Genomic DNA, 26,137 nt, shown 5'->3' on the forward strand with positions numbered 1-26,137 from the left:
CATTTATTAATTTTGTATTTTCATTTCCTTCTTTCTTCAAGTTATCTCTTTATTTGATAGGGGGTTCTTTCATGGATGGCTCTGCTCGCTTAGACTCAAACAGGGATCCGCGCTCTATAGAAGAGCTGCTGGCTTTCCCACCAATGAAGGACAATAGAGAAGAGATGGGCCAAATTTTAATTCATTCAATAATTATCTCATTAGGGGCGCGCCACATATTATATGGTGACTCCCTAATTGACTAGGTCAACCAAGGTAGACTAGCTTAGTCATTCCAACTTGAATTGAATCCTAACAAATTACCATTAAGTGCACACCAGAACATGTTTGATGGCTACCTAACTTGACTCGACCTAGCCAACTTCGGCTTAGGCCCAACGAACTCAAACCCATTTAATACATTAATCAAAGATTAGGCTCTAAGCATAACTGATTACAACTCTAATAAAAAATTAAACATAACTTGATTAGCCAAGTTGAACAGGTTCAAGTTTGACTAATCTACATGAGCAAATAAAGTCCACTCAAGCAAGAATTATATAGCAAGAAAATAAAATTTCTAATTAGATAACTAGCCAAGGTTGTAGTTGCTGCCTTGATCTCCTTCTATCGATCCATCTCAATGAGCTCAGACTGATCTATTAAGTCAATTTATATCAGGCTACCATGCTTCCCTCACCTTGTTTTTGAATATTTAGATATTAATGAAAAGCAAGAGCACATTTTTATGGTGAGGAGCTTGGACTTTTGTAGAATTTGGATCCAAAAGTTTGTGACTTCTCTTCACTTATCTTAGTTATTACCAAATAAATCAGGAATTAAATGTTGAGTATGAAAATAAGAGCATGTTTTGCCAAATCTCTTGGGCCTTTGATCTAATGTTTTTTGGCTCTGTATGGACACCAATCAGGAATTTAAGGGGCTAGTCATTCTATTCTACGAGATGTGAATTGATAAGTATAAGTGGGTCCCACACTCCTACCAATAATTCCCTATTATACCTGATAGCTATTTTAGATTCTTATACCTCTAATCTAAATCTAAGTAGGATACTCTAATTTGCGGGTGTAATTGACGAGATTCATCGCTCTCATCAAGTTTGAATTAAAATAATTTTAATTCAAGTCGATTCAAGTTCGAGTGCAATTTAGCCTAAATAAGTTGATTAATAAGAAATTTTAAATCTTAATCAATTCAAACTTCGTCGGGCTTGAATTGAATCAAGCTTATAATAAAACTATTCTAATAGTTATATAAACATTACAAGAATATAAACTAATAAAAACTTCCATATATTTGAAAAAGTAGGATTAAAATTTAGAACTATACTCTGAACTTAGTGAGGGACCCTAGTTCAATAACCAAACATTTTTTTAACTTTTTTTCCTAACTAAGTTCAGTCCTTAATAATAAATAAAAGATATGATAAGATTATAACCTTTTGTACTTTTTAATATGATTTAAATTTATTAATTTCATATTTTGTTATTGTTCTCTCCCTCATCTCTGTTTCAAAAGAACATATTTTTTAATTATAAAAGAGCTCATTTTTACCGTGGCCTACAAAAAAATTAGTACATCAGTGAAAATATTAAATATTTATTATTTAATATAATTTACTAATAGGTTAAATATGTGTTTAAAATAGCTGATGTAAAATTTATACCTTATAAATCTAATGATAATATTTTGGTATTATTTGCATGTACACAATTTTCCTTAAAAATATATTTTACTTTTTTTGTGTCACATCAAAATAATAATTATACCCTTATTTCAAATATTCTTTTATCTATCTCTAATTTCTCTTCATAAAAATTTTAAAATTACTAAATTTATAATAAACTATAGAGTGGTTGCGAGATTGTAAGCTTGTAATAACTCACTTTTTTTAATAAATTTTGTAATATGAAAAAAATTATTATGAAATATTTAAAAAGTTACTATAAAAATTATTAAAAAATTTTATAGCCTAACAGGTGATTTTATAACTAACAACAAAAGAAAAATAAAAAATAGTAACATAAAAATTTAGGTACATGCATGCTTGGTAGGCTATTTGAGGGCTTACATGCATGTATGTAGCCCGTTTATGGGGCTAACTAATCTTAGTTTGGGACTTACCTTCAAAGAAAACATAGCCTATAACGTTAGAGTATATAATAATCCACTTAAGTAAATTTTATAGCATAACAAAAATATAATATAATATAAAAAATATTACTCATATCTATATAATATAATTATTTTGAGTCTTATTGGACCTACCTGAATGAACCAGCAGCTCATGATCAAGCTTGACTCCAAATTATTTTTGAGCCAATTTGAAAGATCAAGCTCAAGCTGAGCTCAATCCAGCTAGATTAATTTGACAGCCATGTTCTAATGTGTACAATGATCCTATATGATAAACGAATAACAGTTTAGTTTAAATACAATGTACTTTCCCCTTGATAGAATCACCTGAGAGAAGAAGTGAGGGCGGGTATACAATGATGACAACATTAGCTTTCAATGATAGCAGTTTCCAATGCAACAATCAAATGGAACTTAATGAAGTAGTTTAAAAACTCATCCTCCTTAATAAATAGGTTTGATAAATAACCTAATTTGCAAAAAAAGTTACTTCTCTCGCAAGTGTCTCTTCTTTGTTTCCTAGCCGTTCAATCCGCATCAGACGTAGTTGATGGCCCCCAACCGGCGACGCAAAACACCAACAGCCACCTCCAAAGTTTGATCGTTTGCCATAATTGAGTTAAGATACTAATCCCACCTCGGCTTCGGTCGTCGACGCTCCTAATACCTGTGAATTCCCCCGCCACCAAACTCTTCTCTTCTCAGAGCTTGAATCTGAGAGGAAAAGAAAAGAGAAGCTTTGATCTGAGAGAGAGAGAGAGAGAGAGAGAGGCAGAAGATATGGCGGCCTTCACGAAATTGGAAGACTCACCAATGTTCAGGAAGCAGGTATGTTTTCTAAAGTCCTCCCTAGAAACGCTTATTGCCCTCTTCTTGATTTCTATTCTTGGTCGTTCTCTTTCTATCTTTTTTATTTTTAAGTCGAGATCTCATTTGGGTTTTGGGTTTCTTGTGGTCTCTGGTCGATCCAAAAACATAAAAAATCTCACCTTTCCGAAAACAAAAACATGTGGTTGGCCTCTATCTCGATCAAGAAAGCGGCTTTGCGTGTGTTTTTGTTATCTAGGGCGAATTAATTTTCTGAATACTTAAGAAATACATACACAGACATTTTGGAAGAACTGTAAAGATTTTCAGTTAGATGGACAGATCTGAATGTGAGTTCTGAAACCAAAAGTTGGTCTTCTCAGATTTGGTTACTCTCTTCTCTTACCTTTAGCAGTTTCATGTCTAGTCTAAGAGAAGAAGGAAAAGAGTGGCGTTTCTTCTGGTCGCCTTGATTGGATTTCCTCGTGTGTTTATATAGAGAAATAAGAAAAGTGAAGAACTTTTTTATGATGGTTATTATATTTACCAAATCTCAATGGAAGAATTTAGCTTATCTCTATGTATGTCTATTTCCTTGGATACTGGTTGTTATAGGTGAATGGACCATTGGGCAAAGCGTTTTCTTTTTTTCTTCCTTTAGTGCACTGCACCAGATTATGCATGATTGGTTAGCTCTTTTGTATCAGCTGAGCTTTCTAACAGCAGGTAATTCCATCTTCTTTGAACTGGCCCATAACTAGGGCCCCAATTAGCAGGGGATCAGTTATCAATTGTTTTTCTGAAGTAAGGATGATTTCTTGTTGACTCTGTGACGCGGCCTAAGGACGAGAAAATACGCCGATACGGAAAAAGATGAGGAGGTACCTAGATCCATCCCCAAGGAGAAAAGATAGGGCTTATGTAAATCTTTTTATCTGTCTCTAAGTGCTATTTTCATGCTAGTACGGCTAGGTAGATAGAAAAGATAAAGATAATCTACCAAATTTTGAAGGAAAGAAAATTAAACCCACATAGATTGTAGGGGACAAAGGAAGCATGGAATCCATTACAAAAGATGGAAGAAGAGGGATAAATGTGGAATCCTTTACAAATATTATTTCTCAAATTTTCATGTTTTTTTTTTCTGGAATTCCATCACCTCTTTTTATAGAGATGAGGCAATTACGTCAAATCACAATATATAACTAAACTATGACTATTTTAATTCAAAAACAAGGTTTTTAGTATCAGTTTCGGCCACTTGAAGAAACAATACATACATGCCATCTATTTTGGACGACTCAGATTGGAGATCAGCCAAATCGGTCGATCTGTTTTGGTAATATGAATCGGGATCAATCAAAACTTCAATCCATGCTTAGAAAGCATTCAAATCTTACCAAACTTATTGCCAAATAAACTAACAACCAAATCTCCTAGATTCTTAGGAGTTTTAACCAAATTGGACACTCTAAAATCAAATTAAATTTTTTAGATAAAAATACGTCTAAAAATAAAAAAAAATGAAAATCTAATTCCCATCACTCTAAGATCAGAAATTATTTCAATGAATAGTTCTAGAATTACTCGTCTTTTTATTTTTCTCCTATTCTTCTTGGAGGGCTGGGCAGACTGAGGAAATAGGATGATAATTTTATGTTCTCCTTGCTACCTTATCTCTTTTAACTTGATGAAGAATGCTTTTACATGGGGCAATGGAAATGTAAATTTACTAATGCGTCCCTCACTAAAGCTGAATGGTCATTTGCCCATTTCCTAGTGCATGTTGTTCCTTACTTTTATATGGTTAAGAGCAAAAGGTCATAGAAATGATGAACCAATTAGATAAACTTGTTTATCAATTATTTAGATAATGAAACAGTTCCATCTTTCTTTGTCTCTTTCTTCTTTTCTTTGTAGAAATAATATATAGTAATTTTTCTTCCAAGTTTTAACTCGGCTTTATCATGGTACGTCTCTTTCTAGCATTAAGCTAATATTAAGAGAAAATGCCATTTTATTCTCCGGCTTGAAAGTTTTGGAACATCTGGTTGATTGTTTGACCCTTTATACTTTCATGGTCTTGCCAGCATTCGTGTCACAAATCACAAGCACAACTGCTTACATTTGGTTTTATCGTATGCAAACTTACACCCTCTTTTTGTTGATTGATCTAAAGATCTACTCTTTGGAACAAGCATCTGATGAGTTGAAAGACCGCTGTCAAAAGCTTCATAAGGGATGTAAAAGATTTATGTGAGTATTCTCTGTCTTCTAGAAAGCTAAGAAGCTTATCTGTACTATGTATGCTCATAAAGTGCAGATGCTTAATTATCTTATAATTGCAATATCTTATTTTGTTTCACATTTTCCTATACCATTCACAAATAAGCACACATGAACTCATAAATGCGTTGACCAAGCTACCTTGTGCCTGTTGTCATGCATACTTTTCTTTAGTTCTTTATGCATATGTCTAGTTAACATATCCATACTTATAAATATATTCCCTTTTTCTTTTTCTGTTGGTTGTGTTTGGTTCTTATGGATGTACTTGATGTGGAGGCATAATCTTCTGCAATTGCAATGGCGTTTGTTCTTCTGCACATTTAACTTGCATTTACATCCTTCTGTAAGTCTCTGAATAGTACTAAATACTCGTTACATGCTTGTTTACATGTGAGTGTCTTGCCATGATCTCTCATTTTTATTTGTTCATGTGTGAACAAGAAGTAGACACCTGCTGTACTGTTTCCAATAACTTTCTTCCTTTCGGAACAGGGTATCACTTGGTGAAGGATATGATGCAGATCTGTCCTTTGCAGATTCTCTCGAAGCATTCGGTGCTGGACAGGATGACCCTCTTAGTGTGGCCATAGGAGGTTATCTCAACTAACCTATCTTGTATCTTTATTTTTCTATATTGATACCAATCCATGTCATTTGCTTGATTCGACCCTGGAAATAAATATTTGTTAATTAGCATAATTCATTGTTACCCGTAGATGTTCTATATTAGATGTTTTAGTGTATTACATGCCCAACGAGTCTGTATGATGACCTTTTCAGAGGATTGTGCAAGGGGTGGCCTTGTTAGCTTCAATCCATCATCTTGAACAACCAGTAGTAATCTGTTTCATTCTCTATTTTGTATCTTGGTCAATCTTATAGTTGTACTGGCCTCCTTATATCTGTCACAATTAGTATGATGGGCTGATATGATGCCTTTGTTGGTATTATCTTCCTGACTCAGTGTATAACAGTATAAGTATTACCTAACCATGCACTGGAAATTCATCAGCTGGCCTTTCCCAAAGATATGGGGTCCCTCAAGCTGACATCAGTCCTTTATAAATCCTTGATGGCCAGTTTGCAAGAGTTATGTACCTTCTTGGTTGTATTTCGGTTATTGCAAGTTAGTATTTACTAGCAACCCCTTCAGAAAGTAATATAAATATGAGAATAATCTTGGCGAGTGAGACATACGAGAACTTTTGATTTAGGTGTTCATCTTTAAGGTACAGTCAAGCCAAAGTCAACTGAAGATAAATCTCAAATATGCGGAAAATTTGGCAAATAATTCTTCTATTTCCTTGGTAAAGGTTCGTAAAGTTTTGTATTGTTGTTGGCTTAACTGATTGGTCTATAAAATATACACCCTTTACTCCTTTCACGTATGTATTAATTTGCTTATTGGCGGAGTATAAAGTATGCTTTGATATTATCTTCGATTTACATTTCCTTAGGAGGTATTATTCTGTTCTGTAGGGCCTGTAATGTCCAAGTTTACTACTGCTTTTAGGGAAGTTGGAACTTACAAGGAGCTTCTTCGTTCTCAGGTAGATGCTTATTTATAAATTTCTTACCATTTTATTGTTCTAACAGCTTGTGCCTGCAAAGCATCTTTGGCCTGCGTAATATACAATGGCTGCTTGAAGTTGCTCTCTCTTTATGATTCTTCTTATGCTAAGATATAGTTTGTCCTAACTTGTCTCTGTTGTATTGTATTGTCTTACTCTCAAGTTGTGATGCGAACCGGGTCAGATCGGATCACATCAAGGAGAGATTGGGCTCAATGGATTGAGTCTAGTTATCTTATTTACTTATTTGATTTAGTTAGAAGGTTAAAATTTTATATAATTAGCTAAATCCAGCTCTGCGCAGTTTTGAAAAAATATTCGTAGAATATTCTATAGACGTTTGAATAATATCAAACCAACGGGATAAGATCACCAACCTCCAGATCTACAACTTTGGTATTCAAGACTTCTCCAGATTCGGAATCTATCTATCGTGAAATGAAGGATTAATCATGAAAGATAAAGAAGGCTGATTTAGTTAGTTAGCTAGCTTTATCTTGTTGTTTGAAATTTAAATAAATCGGATAATCCGCATGTGAATCCGATCCGCTATAGATTTTTACTTCTATAAATAGGAGTGGACATGTATTGATAAATATATGGAATTGAATTGAGAGAAATTTGAGTTTAGCCAGTTATTATTCTCGTCCTTATCTTTTTTTTACATTAGCCGTTAGATTGTCTTTATCTTCATAGAAGCAAATTATAATCGTAGGTCCCCTTCAAGCTTCCAAACCTTAGCCAACTCCTACCTCCAGCAGCCATCCTACTATACGGCCGTCCACCACCACCCTTGGCCGTCCGCCACCCTCCGACAACCGCCACAACGTCGGATATTACTGTTCTGCCCTCCCTGATATATCTCTACTATTTTATTTTTATCTTTTCATCCCGACCTCCGATTTAGGTAAAACTAGAGCCATTAGAACCCTAACTCACGAGGCTACCTCCACCTAAATTTTCAAAATCATCCTATGGATGGATCATTCCAGATTTGGTCCGTAACAAGTTGATTTTCTTGATTTACTTGAATGTGATGTTGAATTATTTTTGTTCAACTTCCTAGAAAGGGTACTGAAAATTAGTATATTTTAGTGAGTTTCAAATTTCAAGATGTTTCTACAACCATATCCTCACTGAGTTTATATTTCTTGTTAGGTGGTCACATTTTACTTATTAGACATACTAATGGCATAAGTCACACAAGTTCCTTGAAATAAATCAATAATTGAAGTTTTTTAATTTGTACACTAATATCTCAAATTCTCAATAGACAATAAATGTCTCCCATTAGAATATACGTCTTTAAGATCTCCGTCTACATCTAGTAACTTAGTTGGAAGTACAGCTTTTGTCAATCTATTTCCTTAACATGTGGGTAAGCTCAGGAGCAACTCAAGTAGTTGAGCAGGCTTCATTTGGGAAGCAAGCATATTTCGAGTAAATGAACTATTGATATATTGTGAAATCACCAAATTTATGGTGCCAATAAAATTTGGCAAGAGGGAAACTGTGTGTGAAGCTTTTAAGGACAATTTGCTGGTTACGGTTATATGCTTTTGTGATGCAACATGGTCATTCTATATAACATGCTAAGATTCCCTTAGCTTAAAAGAATCTAGATGTAAGCTAGATATGACAGCTTCCAACAAAATAGTTGTCTTCATCATTGAGGTAAGTAAGGCAGAGAGCCAAACAAAAGACAAAGTAGTCGCATATATTACTCTTTAAAAGTACACCATCTTCTCAAGCCAATGGCTGTATCACTATTAACAGGCACATGACTTGGCAATTCAAATTCTGAAATACATCCATAGACATATATATGTAGTTATGCAAAAAGATTGCACTGAAAACAGAGGTATATATAGTGGTAGTACATTGGTCTATCCAGGATACTATGTTTAAAAGATATAATAGAACACTAAGCATTAGAGGCATGTTTAATACTTTTTGTACTATGTTATGCTTGTATTTTTGTCTGTACTTGTATCTGTGCAAGTATATATTCTGGGTAATTGCATGTTAATAAATTTGGAGTTGCATCTTGTGTTTTGAATCTTCTGCCTTTACTTATTGCTGTGGTGATCTGCTGTCTTAGTGTGGGTGATGAACAAGGCAACTTAAATCAATCCCATTCAATATTGATGCATGAGCCCTTTCTGTTCAAAAACTCATTAGCGTGAATATTCAGTGCTATTTGGTCTGATGCTTTTGTTAACCAGGATTATGTGTAATTCTTATTCCTCGATATTACAAGCACCCCACCCTATTCTCTTCTCCTCAAACAGGTTGAACATATGCTGACTGACCGTCTGTTTCAGTTCATGAGTGTGGATTTGCAAAACGTAAAGGTACATCTTTCTGGTAATTATATGTACTGCAATAAGCTGCCATATATTTCAAGGTGAACGTAATATAAGTAGTCTGCAGATAATTGATGAAATTACCTTAATGGTATGCTTGACATCCTTGCATGATGTAGATAGCATGATTTAGAGATATATCATGATGTAGAGAGATATTATTTGAAATTTGATCGGTATTATTTTATATATATTGAAAAGCTTATCCAATTATTTTCAAATTTGATTTGTAGATTGGTCAAATATGATAGAATAAATAATAGTTTCAATTTGAATATAACTATAAGAGAGTAAAATGATACAAATGAAACTATATGGGAGTGAAGTAAACTTATGCCTAATCACAGGGGATAAAATATAATTTTCCCTAATATGTATTATAATTATTATTACCATGATATTTCTCTATATCATGTTGTCTCCCTGACCAGGAAATTTCTTATCTCATTTTTTATGGTATGCCATATTTCATGTACAGAGCATGGAGGATGCATCCTATATGAAAACTAATTTAGAAAAGCTAGCAGACTGCCGAGTATCAGAGTCTCATAGATACAACATTTTTTTTAATGCTATTCCTAAGATATTGGCAGAGATATAGAATAGGATATCAATTAGTTTACTGCACCATAAAATGGTTCCCATCTCTGTTGGATCAAAGGCTCAAATAAAGTTCTTGATACATTGTTGTTCACAAAATGATCAAAATGGTTGGTCATGTATGTAGGATTGCCGCCGGCGCTTGGACAAAGCTACACAGGGGTATGATCAGGTAGTGCTTTTAACTTTAAATCTTATTTTTTTAATTTTTGGATTGTCTTGCATACTTGTTTTACTCTGCCTCTTTTGGTGAGATTTGGTTATGAACTATGATAAGCTCTGATATGCTGATTCACTTCTTTTCTTGCTTTATCCATCACATGAAGGATATGTGATGTGTTGAGGAATACTTCATTGTGGTTGGTATGATTGCAGTCTTTAACTCTTGAGATCAATCTCAAGTTATAACTATTTATAGCTGAGAATGAAGTACAAGTCTTGGAAGTTTTCACCCACCTGACTGCTTGCACATTGAGCTGAGGGTGTTCACAGGTCCTTGTGATCAGTTTGGCTTCAGATGCATGGCAGATGTCTGGGGCATACAGCCAAGCATGAATGTGACTAGAAATGTCATATGACATGTTTCAAAATCAAATATTTTCCTTAATTTCCTTTAAAGCTTCTTTCAGAAGCAAGAGGTCAGCAAGAGGAATACTTTGTTCTGAAGATTTTCTTTTGTACCGATTTTAGAGTGGTAATATAGAAATATTTGCCTTGTATTCGAAATGTGACTAAAATTTTAGTACTATATTAGCTGGCCTTTATCATGGATTGCCTATCATCAGCTCATGCTTCAAAGGACACTGCATTTGCTTACTCATTTACTGAGCCAGAGTAGGTGTGGTTCAGGACTGTATAGCAGGGGTAGGACTGTAGGACATGCAAATTCTTCAGTTAAAAATAGCATTTGGAGCTTTTAAAATTATTAGGGGTAGTAACTCCATACTCTGGTAATGTGGTAGTGTTATCAATTCCGAAGCAAGTGTGCTAACTAAGGAATAACAATTTGTCGATGTCCTGATGTATAGAAAATCTTCCCAACTAGAACTTTGTCCATGTCATGGGGATCACCAAATAATTCCCATGGACGGTGGATTGTTAAGATAAAAGATAGATTCATATTGGGTCAGTTCCAAACTATGTTATACCATTACTAACGCATGGAAGCACTATTATCAGTTATCTAACTATGGATAGTAGAGAATCTGCCTGAAATAAAAAGTTCTATTCCTAATATGACAAGTGAGAATTTCCACAAAAGGAAGCACATAGGATATGAAGTTTGAATAAATTTTTTGTTATTAAAGAGCAGGCCGATTTCAATATGATTTATCACTTTTGTGAGCTGTTGCCAGATTGTTCCTCCACTTGCATGGAGTTCCCTTTCATAGCTTGAAGTAAATTTAGATTATCTATTTTGCAATTTGCATTATTCTAACATTCTTCAGGCCATGACTTTTATTTTATTTTGTTTTTTCTTCTGCTCCTTGCAATAATTACCAGGCGAAATTTGCTAGAGTTTTGTCACCTCCACTCTACATGGGGTCCACTGCAGTTCAAATTTGATTGATCAGACTTATGTCTTTTCATAAAATCACATGGGTCCACTTTTAATTTAGTAGATTTTTTAAATTGAAATATCTAAAACATAAACATATGCTTAGCTCATGGATTAATTTTTTTTATATAAAATAAAATGAGTAGTAACAATGATCATATAATTAGGTAATTATTTTAATCCTTTTCTTCATATTAAATCCACTATATTATTTTGTTTCAATTTTATGGTAACTAACTATATATACATAGATTTCAAGTTGAGAAAATATATAATAATTAGTTTTGATATTTTAAGTCGAGAAAATATATAATAATTAATTTAATGGTTTTATGTCAATTACTAAACGGCCAATTACATAAGAATTGGTGATAATGAAAAATGATTTTCATAAAGAAATAAAAAGTCACCTGATTTTTAATATCAATTATCACCATATTTACAATATAAAATTAGAAATAATATTTGCGAAGGGGCACATGTCAACTTGTGATTCAATCTTTTTTGGATAAACTTGGTAATATAGCTCGACAACTAATAAATGTTTTATGAATTTTTATACATATTTTAAGGTCTAATATATGTATTAAGTCTATATTAGAGTCTTTTATCCCTAGATAGTATTGTAAATGATCTATTTGTTTAAAGATATATGTATTAAACCCACCATTACAGTCTTTTATCCCTAAATAATGTTGCACATAACTATTTTGGTAAAAATATAGCAATAGTCAAGAAGAAATATGATTCAACATATAGTATGATTGAACACATTCATTAATAAACAATAGTTTAATAATTTGGGAAAAAATAAATTATCAAACAATTTCTAATTATGTTGAAACTTTAGCTCAAAATTGTAAAATTTAGGTTCAAATCAACTCATGAAGTTAATCTATCATATTTCTACACCAATTTTGACCCAATTTGAATGGATTTGATATATTAACTTCATTATTTTTGAAATTTTGGTTAAAATTTTGGGGAATTCCTACATCTTGAAATGCATTTTGCATAGATTTAGCACCAAAATACTAGATATATATAGAACGACTCTTATAAATGATAGATCAAGTAAAATTAAGCTAGATCAATCATTTTGGGTGTCTGACTTAATTTGATGAGTTTCGGGTGGCATATAATGGATGTTGCCCAATACTGTGCTGGTGTAAGATGATAAACGCCATGGCACAAAGGGGTGCCAGGTGCCAATAGCCATTAGCACATGGTGTGCTGACAAGCATGGTAATCCTTGCTTTAGGCACTAAATTGACATCATCTCACAAATCTTTTGATTTCCATATACTTGTTTGCTTCTTATTCTTTCTAAATACCGATTAGGTATTCTTTAAATTGAATAGTAAACTCAAGATATCAAGACTGTTTCAATGCTTATGGTTAGGCACGTGAAAAGTTTATGTCAGTACGGAAGGGCACGAGGCCGGAAGTTGTTGCAGAACTAGAAGAGGTAATTAACGATGAAAACTGACGTAACACTCAGTATATGCATGGTCTGTAACATTCATGTGTTCTCTTTCTAATGTTCAATTTGACAGGATCTGCATAACTCAAGATCAAGTTTCGAAAGATGTCGGTTTAATCTAGTATGTACCAATTATTTTCTTTCTTTTTCTTAAACAATCAAGTCTGTTCTTCAATTATTCCAATAATTCTCCATAATTTTAAGGAATTCAGGTTAGTGCACTTGCAAATATTGAGGCAAAGAAGAAATATGAGTTTTTGGAGTCTATAAGTGCAGTAATGGATGCCCATATGAGGTATTTTAAGCAGGTAGGTTCTGTTCTTTGTCAAAATCACCATCTGTATTTTTTTTAACCAGATGCTTCAGTGACTCTGAATTCTCTTTTCTTTTGGCAGGGATATGAATTGTTTAACCAGATGGAGTCATTTGTTCACCAGGTAGACTGTTTTCTACGTCATGCTAAACTGTCAAAGATTTTCTCTTTCCCAGGATCATTTCTTACTAAATTTCTTCATTCAGGTTCTAACATATGCACAGCAATCAAAAGAAATGGCTAGCATTGAACAGGACAAACTTGCAAAGAGAATCCAAGAGTTCAGAACTCAGGCTGAACTTGCAAGTTTAAGATCATTGAGTAATGTAGACACCTCAACTAGTGGTGATGGTATCCATGTAGTTGGTGTGCATTCCTATAAAGAAATTGAAGCTTTGATGAATTCTACTGCAAATGGGGAGGTACTAATCATCTGTAATTGACCAATTACATCTCTGTTGAGAAAAATTATGCTTGTTCCCTGTGTTTCCTAAGGTGAAAACTTCTTGTGTGATTGATGATATCTTGATTGTTACACTGAACATGTATTACCTCCACACTTTCACAGATTTAATGGCTTGATTCTCTATTATGGTGCTATTTACATGTCTTAGCTCGTTTATTACCCTTGTCTAATTTCTTAGCTTTGTTTCAACTAAAGTCTTGGATGGAACTTCAGTCAATACTAATTTACTTGTTGTCTAACTGAAATTTGTTCTTTCAGGTTCAAGTAATAAAACAAGGTTATCTTCTTAAGCGCTCATCAGGTTTAAGAGGAGACTGGAAAAGGAGGTTCTTTGTACTTGATAGCCATGGAACCTTATACTACTACAGAAATAAATTGAGTAAGCAACAGGTATCCAATCTCATCTGCTTTTCTTTTTTCTTTTCCCATTTGATCGTTATGTTTAAAACATAAAAGCGTTCCTTTCATTTGAAGCTTTGCTATTGCAAGTGTTAGTGGCGCTACAGATTATTTATGCTTATGAAGGATCATGCTCTTTCCACCTTTGCTTGTGTTATTTTAACATATAAGGGTTCCCCATATCCTGAATATTCTAATGCTTTTGGTATTAGCGAAATTATTTTAACTATAGTCTAAATAAAACTGAGATGCAAGCTGACAACCACACAACATTGCAGTTCATTTACTATCTCTTTGATGGTAAGAGTTTTATTGGTGGAAACAAATTCTCAGAAAGGCTGCATATATCCTTCTGTTCCCAGATCCTGCATTCAGAAGAGCCTCGAGCACTATAACTCCTTTTCCTTTGTGTATTCAAGCTTGACTTTAGACACTAACATATCTGTTATATTTTAGAATTTACTCAAATTAGATACTCAGAAGATAATAAATGAATTTATTATCTAAGTTTAAATCACTAGTAGGGAGTATTGTTGACCGTGATTTTGGTGTTTGTACTGGGGCAGAGAGCAGCTGCCGTTTTACTTTTTGGTCATTCACCATCACTTTTTAGTAAGGTGCAGGTTTTTGAAACATGGACTTCTATAAGTTTTCTTATTCATTGGAAATTATGAAGCTTCTTATTATATGGCTAAAGCTGCAATAGTTTCTACTATCAAATTATTAGGTGAATGAAATTTGCACCAGATATGTATATATGTTGTGATGCTACCCTATTCTTGATATATTTTTTTTTTGTATATGATTTCTTAGGCAAGGTGTACTGCAAACATTTTTTGTGAGGACAATTTCTGTTATAAATATTTTTGATCTGCTTACTTTGTCTTTGATCCTCTAAGCAAGGACATCTATCACAACAACCAGCTGGTCCATCCGAAGGATCTGGTGTTTTTGGTAGATTCAGATTCTCGCACCAAAGAACACTATCTCAGGATGAACATAGCCTTGGATGTCACACAGTTGATCTTAGAACTTCGACAATTAAGATTGATGAAGAACAGTCAGATCTGAGATTTTGCTTTAGAATAATATCACCGGTGAATACATACACATTACAGGTAGTTATAACTTACAAGTGTCAATCTGAGAGAACTTTAACTAAAATTTTCTGTTGAAGAATGCTTTCTTAGTTCCCGGTGGTAAACTCTATTCTTCCTTCAAATTTGGCAGGCTGAAAATGGTTCAGATCGAATGGACTGGGTTGAGAAAATTACGGGAGTTATAGCATCACTTCTTCACTCTTCTTTTGCGGAACAGGTTATCCACTAAAAAGTTTTTTTTTTCTTTCATCCATCATGTTCCTGTCCATAAAAGTCTCACTACATGGTTGGTACCAAAAAAATTTTGCTGTCCTAAGTGATCAAAAGCTGGCCAGAGATGCATCTGACCTTCTGCATCCAAAAATGGCCAAATAGCTCATATTTGAGGCTGTTATATTCATAGTTTTTGCCAGTAGATAACTGTACATTGCATCTTCCTACTCAAAGAGCAAAGCAGGAAAGTCAGATGTGCTGCTAGTACTAGACATAAAAGGATACTTCTTTAACTGATTGTCATTGGTTAATGTTTATCCAACCTAGAGAGGCCATTACCTACCCAAAAGTCAAAATTCTTCTTACTTTCTTCTCTTGCCATATGTCAGATTTCTATTGGAAATTCAGAGATGGAAAGCCGCAGTTTTGCTGATGCAAATAATCCTGATTCCTTATTGCTGGAAGATGGTGTCAGCGGGAAAGGATACATTAATGTCTCCGAACTTCTCAGGAGTATTCCAGGAAATGATATCTGTGCAGAATGCAGTGCTCCTGAACCTGACTGGGCATCACTAAATCTAGGGATTCTAGTTTGCATTGAATGCTCTGGTGTTCACAGGAATCTTGGTGTTCACATTTCAAAGGTGCTATTCCTGACATATTCTCATTAATTGAGATTAGATATGATAGTTAATGCAATATCATGAACATATTTTTCTCTACAAGTTGTTTTATGTTTACTAATGATCAAATATTGCTCAGGTGAGGTCTTTAACACTGGATGTAAAGGTCTGGGAACCTGTCATCATGGATCTATTTCATGTTCTGGGCAACTCTTATTGTAATTCAGTGTGGGAGGGATTGCTTCTCAATGAGGCTGAAAGGTATGAATCTGAAACATTTGTGGCTGTATATTATATGACCTAGTTCCTGAATTGATATAAGAATCCTAAACTGTGATCATATTTTTAAAATAAATGCACAAGTGATGTGGGACTATTGTCAACAGATCAATGCTCCTGTGAAGCACTCAGTAGTTATATAAGGCTAAGAGGATGTTGCCACAATTTACATAGTAGCACCAATCTGAATCTTTTGCTGTATATGCACACTAGCTCACTCACTCGCAAAAGACAATTTTTTCAGTGCCAGAGCTTAATAAATGCAGGATAATTAATTATTTGGCTAATGAAGGACTTAATTCTTTTGAGATTGCTAGCAATGCACTTTAACTTGACTCAGTAAAATGCATCTTCAACCATTTCTATCAGATAAAGAAGGCTATATTGTTAATTTGCTGTGACTCAAGCTTGTTTTCCATGTATAGATTAGGCTTTTCTTTTATTGGTATTTAGTATTGCACTATTGCTTTCTTAATGCTATTTTGTAAAATATTTCTCCTTACGTCTTAACCTAACATTCCAATTTCATGTAGGATGGATGAATCAGATAAGAGCATTCCTTCTGTTGAAAAGCCTAATCCGAATGATTCCTTTTCAAGAAAGGAAAAGTACATCCAAGCAAAGGTAATAATTCTTGTATGGTCCTTTCCTTTTCAAATAATTTTTATCGTGTCATATTAGAATTTTTAGTTTCTAAAAACTACATCTGCTCCTTTCTGTGAGCCTATATTTTCTCTCCTATATGTATATATAAATTTGTATTCTATTCCCTTTTTTCTTTTGGAACTACTGATTCTAGAGAGCATGTGATCGAGGAAAATGATAGGCAGCAAACTCATTATTTCTGTTGAATCAGAAAACCAAGAGATGATAGGAAAACAAGCTCATAGCCCTTCATATAACTATGATGCAGAACATCTTGGGTGATGCAAACCCTAGAAATCCACCAATAGGACGTTTTAAATCCACCGAACAGCGGTAACTAAACTTATAGGATCCACCAACAAAAGAAAATATGAGGGAACTCTCTAAACTAATAATCATTCATTTCCCTTTAACAAAGACTTACAAGCCTTATATAGGCAAAAACTAAAAGGGAGAACAAACTAAAATATCGATAGAAGAAAAGACTAAAGTACCCGACAAATAAAACATAAAATTCTCTCATAAATCATAATCTGTTACTTAGCCAAAGTGTCACTAGGTTAACTGCCCTCCTTTGCTTACAATTGTACACGTATTTGATCGATGATTTAAGATGGGTGATCGTATTAGCTCTCCCGAGGTGGGAGAAATTCGACTTAGTCAAGTTGTTCTGTAGGCAACTTTGGTAGTACACCAATATATCCAAATCAATCTGCTATAGCTCATCACAAGTAATCTACATACTATCAAAATATGGACGAACTCTCTATTAGATTAGGAAACAATGAGCTCCTCCGTTTGTAGAAACTATCTGTTCATCCAAAATAATGTCTAGCTTTCCTTTCGTGTGGATGGAAAAGGGAAAGTGTTAGGGTCAAAAATAGACATATCTGGTGGAGTAGGCGTAGATGTGTCATGGATCATCTAGGATAGGCAAAGGAGTCCTGTAAACAATTGGGTCTTCAATATTAAAAGTGGAACTAATGTCATAATTAGAAGGAATATAAATGACATACACATTTGGTCCAACCCGTCTTAATATTTAGAAAGGTCCAGTACTATGGGCTTGCAATTTCCTTGTGGTTCCAGATGGAAAATGCTCGATCTGATGCAAATTGTGATGCCTATGCAAATCAGTCTATAATTTATATTAGATTACTGATCTTCTGATCTTCTGATGCAATGAATAAACATGAAGTGCAAATACTCTTGCAGACTCAGAGATTCTAACATGTGGTGATATAGGAAGACAATCAAAAGTGATGCCAAAGCTTCTAAATAGGCGCCGGTCGTGTTGCTTACGATGTCGAGGCCCCTTGGCAACAAACTAACCACCGTCACTAAGAGAGAATTTCAGAAAGGTTCTCAGAGTGACATTAATATCAAGACTAATATGTTAGATCAGGATATGAATTGAGGGATTAGGAATCACATTGCGTATAGACTTTAGGAACTCTAAAGAGCACATGATCAAGAATATCAAAGTGGATGCTCTCACTTTTGATGGTCGATTGGATCAGACGGTATTTACTGATTGGATTTATGAAATAGACTACTTTTTTTAGTGGTATTACTTGTCGAAGGATAAGAGAGCTAGATTTACTTATATGAAGCTGGTTGGTCATGCTACTTTGGCACAATTTAGCAAATTATAAGCAGGAGGAATCAATCTCCAATAATTGATTAGTTAGAAATGGAAGAGAAGTCGAAAGAAAAATATCTACCTCACTCCTATCACAGTGACATATTGGATCAATTTAGCTACTTTGGCACAATTTAGCAAATTATAAGCAGGAGGAATCAATCTCCAATAATTGATTAGTTAGAAATGGAAGAGAAGTCGAAAGAAAAATATCTACCTCACTCCTATCACAGTGACATATTGGATCAATAGAACAATCTTAGAACAGGGATAAAATCTATTAGTGACTGTCTCCTAATTTAAGAAATACATAATGAGGTGCGATGATGTTGAAGACGAGAGGATGATCTTGAGCTATTTAAGACCTGGCCTTAATGAGGACATTAGGTGAGAGTTAATTTTCCGTGAGATAACTTTGTTATACTAGACCACACTTTGCACTGAATTATGAGTTGGTCAAAACACAACTGGCTAGACAAACTGTAGGTCGAACTCCTTTCACCTTTGCTCCATTTGGAGCTAGACCTTAAATAACAATGACACCTTATAAATATAATCAGAGCATGTTGCTAGCCAACCGAGATAGAGGCAAAGGATTGCTAAATGATGCTATGCCATTCAACGATCCTGGTCAATGTTTTAAATGTAAACAAGTGAGACATATAGTAATGAATTGTCCCGGCAAGGCTCTATCTTAGGGAGAAGGAAAACATACTTGAGGGAGATAATGTTGACGAGCAAGACTATGACCTAATGAGATGCAGGATAGTGATGAAGATCGTGTTTATGAGGACCATTATGTGGATGCATTTGATCCACTCTGAGTTATCAGATGTGCTTTGGCCCAACCTAGAGAGACCAATGACTGGTGCCGAAGCACAATCTTCCACACATACTTCAAATGTAGGATTAAGATTGCAAAGCGATTGTAGATAGCAACAAATATATCAATATGATTTCATTTAGTGTTGGGTCCCACCTAGGGTTGAAAGCAAAATCTTATCCAAATCGTTACAATGTATCTTTGGTTGATACTTTTTCTATTGCTATGAATGAAAGGTGTTTGTTCCCTTGTGTCCTAAACTAGCCCACAAGGATAACAAGAAAGACATGACTAACATAAAAAGATTGAACGTCATAAATCAAAAGAATTTGGGAAAGAGGCAAACCAAGAGTTCAGCGTGTTTGCTTTACTAGCTCACAAAGTTAAGAATACCACCATTGACCAACCTTCTACAAAAGTGGCTCCTTCACATGAGGAAGTTCAAATTGTTCTTTCTTAGGATCTTCTAGAACATTCAGCACTATGCGTGATATTCAACATGCTATTGGTCTAGTTCTTGGAGCATGTCAGCCCAACTTGTTGCACTATTGGATCTCCAACAGAGCATGCCAACGCCAAGTACATGAACTATTAAAGAAAGGATTCATTCATGAAAGATTGAGCTTTTGTGTTGTTCCGACTTTACTCACACCTACGAAGGATTGGTCATGACACATTTGTGTTGATAGTCGAGCTATCAATACAATAACGGTTAAAATATCATTTTCCAATTCCTTGATTTGACGACATGCCACTAATGTTGGCTGGAGTCATGATTTTCTCCAAGATTGACTTAAAAGGTGACTATTATAAAATTATATTTCATTAGGAAACAAATGGAAAACTGTATTTAAGACTAAGGATAGTCTTTAAGAATGATTAGTGATGCCTTTTGGGCTTTCTAATACAGCATTAAAGCATTAGTAATGCTTTAAGCACATTTATGCGAGCCATGGTATAGGTACTTTGACCATTCTTGGATAAATTTTTAGTGTACTTTGATGGCAACTTAATTTATATTTAGTCGAGAGCAAATTTGGATCATCTTCAACAAGTTTGCCCACTCTTTGTATTGCAAACCTCTATTTGATATTTGATCCCACAATTAAATTTGAATTTTAGCATACAAATCATTATATACAAACATGTTGAAGTAAAATCATCTCTAATTCTCATTGATTGGAGTCATTTTCTAGGATTTGTGGTGTCACCTAAATGTGTCTATTGTGAGTCCGTTTCAAAAGATCAAGGCGATTGTTGATTGCCTTGAGCCTTAAAACATCCGTGAGTCCACAGTTTTCATAGGCCCACTACTTGATTGATGTTTTATCTGCGGGTTTAACTTACCTCATATATCAGGTTGAAACTTGAAATATATTCTAATAATATTATTTAATTGTATCATAAATCACTTCTCTATTACAAAAGTTTGGTTTATCAATGTCAGGTTCTAGTCTGCTGACTCCAGCAAGACTTCAATATCATTAATGATATTTGTAGTTACTTGAAGATTTGGATTAAAAAAATATCATGTAGAAATTTATAATTTAAAATTTGTAATTATTCAAACTTTAAAATATTTATAAGTAAAAGTAAATTAGTATGTTAAAAGCATGTCTACCGGTGATGTGTATATTTCTATGCAGTTGTTTGCTCCATCTAGAGTAATTCAACTTTCACCACTTTCTATGTTTTTTTGCCATAATCTTTTTCATTGATTTCTTTGCTATGTCCATATTCTCATATAAGAAACCAATTTTAGATTTGTCGTCACTGTCTACCACTATAAATACTTTGACAATAGGCTTAAATACTGCGACAACAATTGTAATATTATTCTAAAATGCATTTCCAAGAGTCATTTTTTAAAGTTTTACTTAAACTTTGATCTTTAGGTTTCATATTCTTAATTTTATAAACCACTATTTTAACATAAATATCCACATAATTTTATCTTTATATAATACGATGTTCTCCAATGCTAGAAAAATAAGTGACAAATCTAGTGAGGTCTATAACTTTGTAATTTGCCCTATTAGCAATTACCATTTGAACTACTTTTTTTTTCACATATTTCTTCTACTACTTCATCTATCAACTAAAAAACAAATGAGCAGTCAACAAACTTTAAAACTATTGTCCATATACTCGAACACGCCAAGAAATTAATTATATTTCTCCTATTCTGTATAGTCTACCCATCACAATCTGTGTAAAAGCTTATCTACCTTCGATTCAAGATATTTAGTAGCAGTATCTTTTGAATTAGAAGGCAGAACGTCAAGCTCTACTAATTGTAAAATATCTACCATAGTGTGATAATAAGGGTTATCAATTATATAGAAATGAATATGATTGTGGAAGAAAAGTTTAGAGATAGCCCCACCAATATGTTGTTTTTATATTTCTATCCTTTTGAGAGCTTTTTCGATAGTGGCCTATGTATGACCTCTTTTTTCCAAGGTTCGAAAAATCGAGATCTGGACTGGGATTGGCCTTCCGGAAAAACAATATGTATTAGCCGTATCGGTCGCCTGAATCAAATCAAAAAATTTTAATTATAAATTTTTTTAAATATTATTTAAAAATTACATACCTTTTTATTATTTAAAATATTATTTAAAAAATTCTGCTGGATCTGAGAGAGAAATAAAATATAAAAATTTACATACCTGAGATCGCCAGTGTTGGTTTTGCATTGCTGGAGTTCACCTTCCGACACTCCGTTTGTGGATTCTGTGGGTTCAATTACTATTGTTCCGTGGATTCCGAATGCCCTGTTGGTAGATTCCTAGGGTTTGTGGATGTTGTTCTGCATCACTCTCTCCTCCCTCTCAATTATTGTTGGAACAAGGTCAGTACCTAGGGCACACTGCACATGCCACTCAGCATGCACTGTTCTACTGGTCTGCTGGCACAGCCAATTGTGAAATCACTTAAATTCTTGGTGGAAACTGTATAATATCTGCTTATCTGCTGACACTGTAAACTATTTATGGCGTCGAATCTTGTACTAAACTTCAACCTATTCCTTTTAATAAATTATTATTAGTATTCTGATATTGGTCAAATCTTTCAGAACGTTCAAACAGTCTCATCTCTTATGCCTTAAGACCTACATCGTTCCTCACCATGAGTGAACATCCTACTTTCTTCTTCTGCATTATAAATATTTATTGTTGTGCATATTGCATGATACTGATGGGTCTGAGTCTGTTTAATCACCCATGAAAAGCGGAGAATTATAAAGATTTTTGTCATTGTCATTGCTTATTACTGTAGGAACTTCAAAAACCTGAACATTCTCTGGAGTATTTTTTCTGATCATTATTTTGTCTTGAGTAATTGATGTATGTTATTTGCAAACATTTATGTTGCAGTATGTGGACAAAAGTTTTATTGTTAAAGAAACATCTGAGCCCACTGTTCGTCATGGTGCTAGCATATGGGATGCCGTCAAAGCTAACGATATACAAAGCTTATATCATCTACTTGTGGTGACAGAGGCTAGTCCAAATATCAAATATGAGAACCTAAATGATGACTTCCATCACACATTAGATACACCAAAGTTGAAACCTTTGGAGAGGAAGCAATTTGATCCTGCAACATGTCAGAAGATTAAGGATTCTGGTGATCAGAAAAGTTGTCTACAAGGTTGTTCCTTATTGCATTTAGCTTGTCATTTTGGTGATCCTACAATGTTGGAGATGTTGCTACAGTTTGGTGCGGATATCAATCTGCAGGACTTCCACGGTAGGACACCTTTGCACCATTGTGTCTTCAAGAAAAATGACACCCTTGCCAAGTATCTTCTTAGAAAGTAAGTGTTAACATACCATGGAAGTTATGCTTTTCTTTATGATTAGAGATCTATCTCCAAGCTGGAAAATGTAGAATCCGAACCTACATGGTAGAGTTAATATTTTGCCAGATATAGAATTGTCAGGATTGACATTTATAGGAATCTCATGCCTCAAACCTAATTTATCATTTTCAGGGGTGGCCGACCATCAATTAAAGATGGTGGGGGTCTGACTGCTCTGGAAAGAAGAATGGAGCTAGGAGCAATCACCGATGAGGAATTGTTCATATTGTTTGTTGGGCAGGAATGATGCAGGCAGCTTACTCCCCAGGTTTGGGCCTTTTTGTATGCCTACTTTCGTCCTGTTATCTTCTGTCATAAGATAACCACCATGATATGAGCTACATTGCAAGTCATGTACTTATTAACTCGTATGTTTAATATCATATTTTCAGCTCTACTTTTCTTCTATTTTCAAAATGCCAGCACTTATTTTTGGCTCTTAAGGAAATCTATTACATGGAGGTCCACATTTACTGGTATAACACCAAACATAGGTTATTCTAACCTTAAAATTTTGATAAAAGAAATGATGAAAGATAAAACCTTTAGCCACAATTTTGTTAGTAGATTGCTTGCTACTTCTGTTTGATCATTTTTCTCCATGGATTGCCATATAGCCGATGTGGTGACCGGCATGATTTGACACATGTCATGACAACCCCATCCTTTCTCATGGCAAACACAGATCATTTGCTGTAGGGATGTACTGATCTGTGCCATTCAACATGTATTATACCAATGGTTTACTGGCATGGATTCATGCCATGAGATGCAAATCCTTGTTTTACTCTTTTGTCATCCATCATTGTACTTTCCTGATTGACTATATTATTGCTCTTTCAGACGTGAAGGTTCTCTCTTGCAATTAAAATATGGATTTGTGCAAATTATCTTTTTGCAGGCAGACAATTTCCCATGTTCCTGAAGAAGGCATTATATTGGTGCCATGCGCTACTTTTGAACTGATTGGGGTATAACTCTTGCAACATTTATTGGATGGCCATTCAAGTTCTAAGCTACTTTCCTCTGTGCGGCTGCATGCTGCCAGTTTTCGATCATGCTTTGTGGTTTCTACACATCAGAAGAACTCATTAATGGTAATTTTGTGCTCGTTGATATTATTCCAGGACGTATACCCTCCAGTGTTCCACGGTCTTCTACTACTTGGATATGTGTGCCTTATGGTATACTTATTTTGAGAAATTGTGTTATTATTTATTCTTGTAATCTGTATTTATTGATGAAGAGGAGATTCTTCACCATGAAAGATTTCATATTTGATTGGCGAGTACAAATTTATTGAGGAACTTCCAAATTCTATGTAATTCTATAAAAAAATATATTAGGGTTATCTTACATATCCACCCTCCTGCACTATACTTATAGTATTGCATTTATACTGCAAAGAACAAAGTTTATAATTTATCCCTGAACACCTCCTCACCTTTTGTAAGGGCGAAATTTTTTACCTTTTAAATGGTGTATGTTTTTTTACAGTGACATATGATAGTGAATCATAACACAGTTAAAATCACCGACGACCATCCAAGGAATATCATTGTTAATGACATAGCTAAGCTCATGGAATAAATAATTTCTATCTACGCTGATTGTACTGGCAGAGATTGCCAATAAAAGAAATGGAGGCTTACTGGTTTCGGAGGCCACTACATGGATAGCTTGGGGGGAGGGGCCCACCTTGGTAATCTCCACATACCCCGCTCGGCTGCCAATGATGATACCGTCGGCAACCCTGTTCTTGGGATGTACACTCCATCCCAATTTGGGCTAAGCTTGATGATAGTTCCACATGATAGCTTCATGAGTAAATCATATCCTCCAAGATGCTTTCGTCGGGAGTGCCTTCAAGGGTAGGCATTGTCATTTTGTTCATCAATAGCCATGGCCTCGCCTTTGCTCGTGTGGCTTTTGGCTTTGATCAAGGCAACGACTTTGATCAAAGAGGTAGTGGCTATCTTTCATTGCTTGAAAGATGCTTCGGTGATCACAGGAATCAAGTTAGGATTGTGTTGCTCAAGGTGAACTTCCACCTTCTCTTCCCTCGCTCTAACTTGAGGGTACTCCAGCGCTGCAAAGGCCCGATCCACAAAGGAGAGCCGGTCGATTGGATTAATGACTTTCTTTGAGGGAAGCTTAGAGGTCTCCACCTCCTCGAGGATCTGGAAGGAGGGTATGATTGGCAGAGCGGGAGTGATCAAGAAAGGTGTGGTCGGTTTCGTGGTGAGGATAAGGGATGGAGGAGTACTCGTGTTAATAGCATCTAAGAGGGATTGGGCGCTCATGGGCAGTTCAAAATGGGTAGCGTGGTGAGGAGGAGAAGCTAAGCGGGACTCACGCTCTAATGGGGGTGGGACGAACGGACATTGAGGTAGAATCAAAAGGGGTGACAATAGTGAAGGGGAGTCTCTTTGGAAATAGTGATACTAGATTTCGAAGAACCATTGGTTATGCCTTTTCCTTTTCCAAAAGGGATGGATTGATTGGTTGATTGAGACTGAGGGTTAGATTTGCCTTTTGAGGAGGATTTGGCATTTATGGGATCAACGATACTAGATTTAGAAGGGGTGATAATAGTGAGGGTGAGCGGTGACTCACGCTCTAGGGGATCAACGATACGATACTATTATCACCACTTCAAGAGGGTAAGCGGGACTCACGCTCTAGGGGGGAGGGGGACAAAGAGACATTGAAGTAGAGTTAGAAGGGGTGATAATAGTGAGGGGGAGAGCCTATTTGGAAATAGTGATACTAGATTTTGAAGAGCCATCGACTATGCCTTTTCCTTTCCCAAGGATGGATTGATCGATTGATTGAGACTGACGGTTAGATTTGCCTTTTCAAGATGATTTTGTAACAGGCACGTGCATGCCCACGCACCCACACGGCACGTACGGCGCACGCGACAGATCGGGAGGGCCCGTCACACACAGATACT

The 26,137-nt window shown here is 35.0% G+C and overlaps 1 protein-coding gene across 7 annotated transcripts; it reads left to right on the forward strand.

The window, feature by feature from the left end:
• The first annotated feature begins 2,781 nt into the window (after positions 1-2,781).
• On the forward strand, positions 2,782-24,537 carry LOC140794180 (ADP-ribosylation factor GTPase-activating protein AGD4-like). Of its 7 annotated transcripts, none has more exons than XR_012110077.1 (21): positions 2,782-2,964; positions 5,123-5,199; positions 5,725-5,825; positions 6,712-6,782; positions 9,095-9,157; positions 9,897-9,941; positions 12,730-12,795; positions 12,884-12,931; positions 13,023-13,118; positions 13,206-13,247; positions 13,330-13,545; positions 13,848-13,979; positions 14,888-15,106; positions 15,219-15,305; positions 15,691-15,945; positions 16,064-16,185; positions 16,737-16,827; positions 22,694-23,136; positions 23,314-23,449; positions 24,083-24,152; positions 24,309-24,537. XR_012110077.1 is itself a non-coding variant. In XM_073146091.1 (21 exons), coding segments are annotated over exons 3-20 (2,214 nt in total). In that variant the 5' UTR covers positions 2,823-2,964; positions 3,705-3,824; positions 5,123-5,197; the 3' UTR covers positions 23,429-23,449; positions 24,083-24,537. The 7 variants fall into 7 exon arrangements, 5 of the variants coding, with proteins under 5 accessions (XP_073002192.1, XP_073002196.1, XP_073002193.1 ...); XR_012110078.1 differs by having other exon boundaries at positions 22,694-22,970; positions 23,060-23,136; positions 24,083-24,537; XM_073146091.1 differs by adding an exon at positions 3,705-3,824 and having other exon boundaries at positions 2,823-2,964; positions 24,083-24,537.
• The last annotated feature ends 1,600 nt before the right edge of the window (positions 24,538-26,137 follow it).

Source organism: Typha latifolia, chromosome 8 (assembly GCF_019914945.1).
Source record: "Typha latifolia isolate L0001 chromosome 8, TyphaL0001v2, whole genome shotgun sequence".
Taxonomy (NCBI): domain Eukaryota; kingdom Viridiplantae; phylum Streptophyta; class Magnoliopsida; order Poales; family Typhaceae; genus Typha; species Typha latifolia.

Excerpts from the sequence above, each read along its gene's own strand:
- LOC140794180 (XM_073146095.1), top strand. The coding sequence starts at position 2,917 with ATGGCGGCCTTCACGAAATTGGAAGACTCACCAATGTTCAGGAAGCAG. Across the intron at positions 5,200-5,724 it reads AAGGGATGTAAAAGATTTAT|GGTATCACTTGGTGAAGGAT; the intron begins GTGAGTATTCTC and ends CTTTCGGAACAG. Across the intron at positions 12,932-13,022 it reads AAAGATGTCGGTTTAATCTA|GTTAGTGCACTTGCAAATAT; the intron begins GTATGTACCAAT and ends TAAGGAATTCAG.